This window comes from Myotis lucifugus, unplaced genomic scaffold (genome assembly GCF_000147115.1).
Source record: "Myotis lucifugus unplaced genomic scaffold, Myoluc2.0 scaffold_8518, whole genome shotgun sequence".
Taxonomy (NCBI): domain Eukaryota; kingdom Metazoa; phylum Chordata; class Mammalia; order Chiroptera; family Vespertilionidae; genus Myotis; species Myotis lucifugus.
In genome coordinates, this window is record NW_005879566.1 from 1 (window position 1) to 6,901 (window position 6,901).

Below are 6,901 nucleotides of genomic sequence, written 5' to 3' on the forward strand. Positions count from 1 at the left end.
AGCCTCTTTTAGCAATAAAAACTGTAACTCTAAAGATCTTAAATGGCGTTAGGAAATGTAGCATCTACACTGAGGACAGCCTAAATTTCATTAATACATCACTAATCTCCGAAGATCGCAACTCCGTGATGGAAAAGGGAATTGTAAGGGATATTCAGGGCCCATTCTCCTTCAGATAAAGATAATCTACACCAGGGAGTTGCTTAATTGCCTTGAGCTCATGTTCAAAATAACCCAATCTCTAGGTCCATCTAAGCAAAATAAGCCGGGCAGAGAAAGACAAATACCATACGACCTCACTAGTATTTGGAATCTAATGAACAAAATAAAATGATGAACAAAATAGAGCCAGAGGCATCGATACATTGAACAGACTGACAGAGGTCAGAGGGGAGAGAGGCTGGGGGGACTGGTTAAAGGAAGGTGAAGGGATTAGCTAATGAACATACATGCATAGCCCATGGACACAAACTACAGTGTGGTGAAGGCCTGGGGAGGGGGGCGGGGACAGCATGGAGGCGGGCACAGGGGGGCGGGAAATAGGGAACACCTGCAACAGTGTCGACAATAAAAATTTAATTTAAAAAAACCACCCAATTTCATCTTTGAGAACGACCACTGTTATTTTAGGAAGTGCAGACCCAGTCACCTGCAGATAGAGGTATTCAAAGGCCACGGGGTCTTCTTTCAGGAGGTCCAGGGGGTCCTTGGGAACAAAACACACCCTGAAGAGGCAGCGGTAGTCTTGTAACTCTTCCTTTTCCACCACCTGCGATGGGGAAGGGAGATACTATTAATCTTAGCTGCCTTTGTTCCTGCAATTATTCCACACAAAAAAACCCTAAAAAACAACAACAACAAAAAAACCTAAAAAAAAAGACAATGAAAGACAGTTCCCAGAGATTTCAATTTAGTGTTTCCCAAGGCAGCGCAGGCCTTTGCTCCTAATTTGACTTTCCCAGGAGTATAAAATGTAAAAGGCTCAAAAGAGCAAAGTTTCCCACTGACTCCGTTAACCTATTCCCCTTTCCATAGGAAATTTTTGGAAAGAAATCTCCAGTTTCTTATAAGCCCTTCCAGAAACAGTCTATGTATAAATATCATACATGCTCCTATTCATGCTTTCTTTCCTACAAATAATAATATAGTCTACATTATATATATTCTGTACCTTTTTTCCCCACTTAAACTATCTTAGGGATTTAATGTGTTTCTCTTTTCCAATGCTAATAGAACAGAAATGATTTTTTAAAAAATATATATTTTATTGATTTTTTACAGAGAGGAAGGGAGAGGGATAGAGAGTTAGAAACATCGATGAAAGAGAAACATCGATCAGCTGCCTCCTGCACACCCCCTACTGGGGATGTGCCCATAACTAAGGTACATGCCCTTGACCGGAATCGAACCCGGGACCCTTCAGTCTGCAGGCTGACGCTCTATCCACTGAGCCAAACCGGCTAGGGCCAGAAATGATTTTTAAAAAAATGTGTGCAAGCACCAGTAATGAGAGGAGGGTGAGTAGAGTCAGATTCCATCTGCAATGAGGAACGCTGAGAGTGGCTTGCACGAGGTCATGCCTTGCTCATGCTGTTGCCCTGCTTAAAAAGCCCCTTCTCCTTTTCCAATTGTGGAGATCCTACTCCTCTTTGTAAGAGGACACACTCAGCAAGGATTTGTTGAACTGACCTGTGTTGGCTTTAAAAAGTTGGTACAGCAAATCACTGAATGGCCAAAAGACTGCGTGGTGCAGAGGGACTGTTTGTTCTGTCCTGCCCTCGGGACCAGCACTGGGGGAAGTCTCACAAAAAGGGTTTAGACACAGCAACAAATGCTTCCCTGACATCTCAGAGGCAGCACGCTCAGGGGAAGTTCATCCGAGCCGAAGCAAAAGATGGGGCTCGACTGGCTGTGTTACCTTGAGTAGGTCACCTTACCTCTCTAAGCCTCTGTTTCCACATCTGCAAAATGGGGCCTCATGGGAAAATCAGGCCTGACTCTAGTCCTGTTACCTCCAGGCGGAATGACTGTGCCTTCTTGGCACAAGAAAGTGCCTCAAACCTGCCGATGTGCTGAGCCCTGTGCCCCAAGGTCCTGGCTGAGGCACACAGCCTACCCAGCCCGGATCTCCTCACCAGGAGCAGGAGCAGGAGCAGGAGCAGGAGCAGGTCGTACCTGCTGGATGAGCTCCTCCTCATGCAGCAGGTGCAGCCGTGAGACGTTGTACTGCTCTTCCAGGACCAGCGCAAAGTACTCCGTACATCGGATCGACAGCTTCTCCTTCACCGTGAGGATGATGTCCTGCCACACAGAGAGGCATGGGGGTCACCTGAGGAGCAGGCTGGCCCTCAGGCTCAGGCCCAGAACAGGGAGGACTTCCCTGGCCTTCTCTCTGCTCCTCGGTGCAGCTGGGGAGAGCAAGGCGGGTGCTCACTGGGTCCACTGCCAGCGCAGGCAGTTGAATCTTGACAGGACACCCAGGAGACTTCTCATGCCCTTCCTGGCGCTGCACCCCCTCCTCAGGCCGCCCATACAGCTCTCCTCTCTTGCTTTACTTGGAAGACTACAGCCACCCCTGGGGGCTGATGCCTCCCTTTAAGGTCAGCGGATTCATCTTCTCTCTGGAGTCTGCATCTTCAACTGCCTACCAGATTGAACCCCAGCACCCACCTGCTCCGCAGCTGTGAGAAATTAACCAGGTGCTTCTGAACCTGTTTCTTCCTGAGAAATGGAGGACAGTGATGCCTATTTAGAGTTGCTGATTGGATGGGATAATTCATACTGTGCAGATAGAGTTGCTATGCCACAGCGGCCCCGGGCCATCACCAGGTCTCTGCTGCCTCAAGGCATTCACACGTGCTGTTCCCGCTGCCGGGCACACTCCCCCCATTGCTGTTCACAAGGCTGCTTCTTTCTCTTCAGAGAGGCCTTCTCTGGTCACTGTATCTAAATCTGATTGCCCTGCCACTTTCCGTCCTAGGGTCCTGTTTATTTCCCTCATCGCTATTTAATATTATTTTCTTCAACATAAGCTATGTTCTTTTTTTTATTATTATTGATTTCATAGAGGAAGGGAGAGGGAGCTAGGAACATCAATGATGAGAGGGAATCATTGATTGGCTGCCCCCTGCACGTTGGACCGAGCCCGCAACCCAGGCATGTGCCCCTGACCGGAATTGAACCTGGGACCCTTAGGTCTGCAGGCCGACGCTCTATCCACTGAGCCAAAACTGGCCAGGGCTAAGCTATGTTCTTCAGTGAGAGACAGTATATTAAAATTAAGTGAATGGGTTCTACAACTAGACTACCACTTACTAGCTGTATGTCCCGGGATAAACTGCTTACTCTCTTTATGCCTCATTCTTTTTTTGGTCTGTAAAATAATAACAATGTTAACACTATCTCATAGGGTTGTTGTGTACATTAAATTAATTTCCCATATAGGGCACGTAGAGCAGTACCTGGCAGATGGCAAGTGTTCAAACACACTAGATTTGGTTTCTTGCTTATTGCCTCTCATCCACTAAACTCGCTGAGAACGTAATACCCCAAACGGGGCAGTGCTCATCTGACTGGCTCTCTGCATCAGTTAACGTGACTCCCTGAGACTGATGTGCCCCCTCCAGCCCTACCCCCCAGCAGCCCATTCCCACCTGCCCTTGTTGAATTCTTAGTTGCCCTTCAAAGCTCAGCTCAGGTCCACCTTCTTCCCAAAGCCTTCTCTGCTGTCCTGACCGGATGGAACAGGTGGACTCTTACCTCTACACAGAGCACTTCTTTGTCCCTCTCCTTACAGCCCTTATTTCATCCTGCCCTCGACTACTGGGCGCTCCTTGAATGTCCTTTCTCCCTCAAGTAGGCAGTAAGCTCCTGGAATACAGTGCCCACCCTTTACCTCACTCTCTACCTCACCCTCTGCCCAGAGCATCTTGTAGGGGGAACGTGTTAAATGTAAGTGAAACTGATTTCAACTCAGGACAGAATATGCAGAGGCCTGGGCCTGCCCTGACATTTCATCTGGGTTTTGAGCTGCTTTATCTTTTGGGTAGCAGATGGGGGGGATCACATGCAAGAGGCAGGGAAGTCCAGTGGTTAAGGGTGAACGCAAGTCACTTCACCTCTCTGAGCCCTGATTTCCTCCCCTGCAAGATGGTGATGAAATCTTGCTGGGTGGTTGTACAACTAATGAGATAACACAGTGCTTGGCTTCTTGCAGGTGCTCAGACTATGGTGGTTGTGAGACCACCAAGGCAGCCGCAGGGCAAGATGCAGGGGATCCCAGGAGCCAGCAAATTCTCACTGGGGAAGAGATTCAAGTTTACTCTTAATACCTTCACAGTGGTGTCTGCTTCAAACTTGAAAGCTTTGGTCTGTCCATTCTCCAAGTACAGCTTGAGCACATTGGGCATACACAGCAGAGAATTTCCCTGGAAAACACAAGGGTAGGGGTGAAACTAGCCCTTCCTTCCTCCGGCCCTGCGTGGTGCGGAGAACAAGTCCTCCCTTGCCTCCTCCTCATGCCACGGCGTGATTCCTGCATCGGGAGATTTCTCCAATGGGCGAGGCCTATGCCACACAGACAGGCTCGATTTGTTCAAGAGACGTGGGACCCGAGAATTGGGGGCATACTGATAGCATTGCACCAGAATCATCAGCTGACACCTCACTGCTGGTTGCCATCCTTAGGGGATGCAGTTTAACAAGTCAGATGACAAGCAGGTACAATGAGATGAGTTCCTCCTGTTTATTGCCTGCTGCAGGTACGACATGCTCCTGCTCCTGCTCCTGCTCCTGCTCCTGCTCCTGCTCCTGCTCCTGCTCCTGGTGAGGTTGGAGTGAAACCCCTGAGACCCCCTCACCCCCTGCCCCGTTTCACTGCAATATTCCCTGTAGGGAAGCATCACCAAAGGGCAGAGGGCTGCTCTCTGCCTCCACTCATCCCAACCATCACCCCATACTCTTGGGACCTCCTAAGGAATCGCCACTCTCGGAGGGCTTTTTGGAAAGGAGGCAGAGGCCTGGTCAGTGTTTGGGGACCCCACGCCAGCCAGAATTCCCGAGGTGGAGCAGGGCAGGGGATGTTCCCTTTGGGTTTGGAGAATGCCCCAGGGCCAGCTCTCATAACAACTGACCTCTGAGTGTTCAGTGCAAATAAAGAGCGTCCTTGGGGCTAGCGTCCTCCAGAACCAGCGAGAGGTTCTATCTAGAGTCACTGAGATCCAAGCTGGAACCAGGGTTGTTAGTGGGTTCTAGCCCCTACGTCTCATCACTGTGTACTACTCTTAAAAACACATGTTGAGCCCGGCTGGTGGTTGAGCATCGACCAATGAACCAGGTCACAGTTCGATTCCTGGTCAGGGTACAAGCCCAGCTGTGAGCTTGATCTCCAGCAGGGGGTGTACAGGAGGCAGCCCATCAGTGATGATTCTCTCTCATCATTGATGTTTCTATCTCTCTCTCCCTTGACCTTCCTTTCTCTGAAATCATTAAAAAAAGAGAAGGAAATCTTACTTTTAAAACAACATCACATGTTGAATCTAAATTTAATGTGATGAAGAGGTTCAACTCATTTTCATAAATGTGAACACACAGAGACTCGAATATTGCTGAGTGACAGATCTCGGGTCTTTTCTGATTAATGCATTGGGCCTCCCACGGGCCCTTTCCTGAACAAATCCACCTTTCCCTCTCAGGTCGAACGCAGTGTGGTCTGTTAGGCAGCAGGACATGCAGAAAATAAGGGCTCTGCAGATGTGAACCTGATCACCTGGATCTCTTGTTTAAATGGCCAGGACTCCCCACTTGCTGGTCTCTATGCGAGAAGATAAGGACAAGCTCTAACCTGGAAATTTCAAAATCTAATAGTGGTCGCTGAATTCAGAATGGCAAAAGCTACAGACTACTGGAGGGAAATGTGTAGCTTATGAATAAATGAGTCTTTTATCTAACAGTCCAACATTAAAAACCATCAAACTCCGGCCAATATTTCTCTTACTAATATGTCTTCTGAACCCCGCAACCCTGGTTCCCCTCATATCAAAGGAACTAAACAGCATGTCATGGTAGAACACAAAAGAACGGAAGTCACAGAGGCCTGGCCTCCTGTTGGTGTTTTTTTTTTTTGTCGTTGTTGTTTTGCTATGTGATCTCAGAGGTTAATTCTCTTAACCTCTTTAAGCCTTGGCTTCTTCTTTTGTTACAATACCTCCCTTGCAGAGTATTGTGGTGACTAAGGATTATGTACACAAACAGTTTAGGTTCACACAATAGAGAGTCAATAGATGGGCTCTTAAAAAATAAAAAAGCCATTCCTACTACCATGATCACTACCACTGTATATCACCTTCGGAGGGAATACTGAGTTTAAAGACTCAAAAGCAGAACTTAACAGCTGGGATCTGTTGAATTTCATGAGCAGGAGAATGGTGCCATGGAATAACCGAGAGCCACACCCAGTGCTTTTCTCCCTGGTCCCCTCCCAGAGCCCCCAGAGAGAACTCTCCCCATGAGTGCTACTGGGGGTGCACAGAGCCTCTAGCAAACCCACTGCACGCCCTCTGCATCCTCTCCGTGCTGTGGGATTCCACAGTCTTAGGCTGCTGTGTGCAAGAGGGCAGCTCACCAGCCTCACACAGAGTCACTTCAATGCCCTGCCCAGGACGCACCTGGCTGTGTGCGCTGACGAGCACTTCCTCAGCGAAGTGTACCTTCACAGGGTTGGTCTTCAGCCTGGCTCTCTTCTCCTCGGTCAGGAAGGATGACTTGGGGACTCCCTGCAAAACAGTAACATGACACGTTTTATTTTTATTATTATCATTTTTTAATTGTCTAAAGTTTTACATATGTCTCCTTTTTCCCCAATTGACCCCACCCCCCACCCCCAGCCATTCCCATCCTGGGA

The 6,901-nt window shown here is 48.5% G+C and overlaps 1 protein-coding gene across 1 annotated transcript; it reads right to left on the minus strand.

Moving 5' to 3' along the window:
• Positions 1 to 649: 649 nt before the first annotated feature.
• Positions 650 to 6,773, minus strand: LOC102427331 (FERM and PDZ domain-containing protein 1-like; the record flags this gene model as incomplete). The annotated part of the gene is made up of 4 exons (XM_023749422.1): positions 650 to 769; positions 2,176 to 2,301; positions 4,332 to 4,427; positions 6,666 to 6,773. Coding segments are annotated over 4 exons (450 nt in total), but the record flags the coding sequence as incomplete, so codon positions are not given.
• Positions 6,774 to 6,901: the final 128 nt, after the last annotated feature.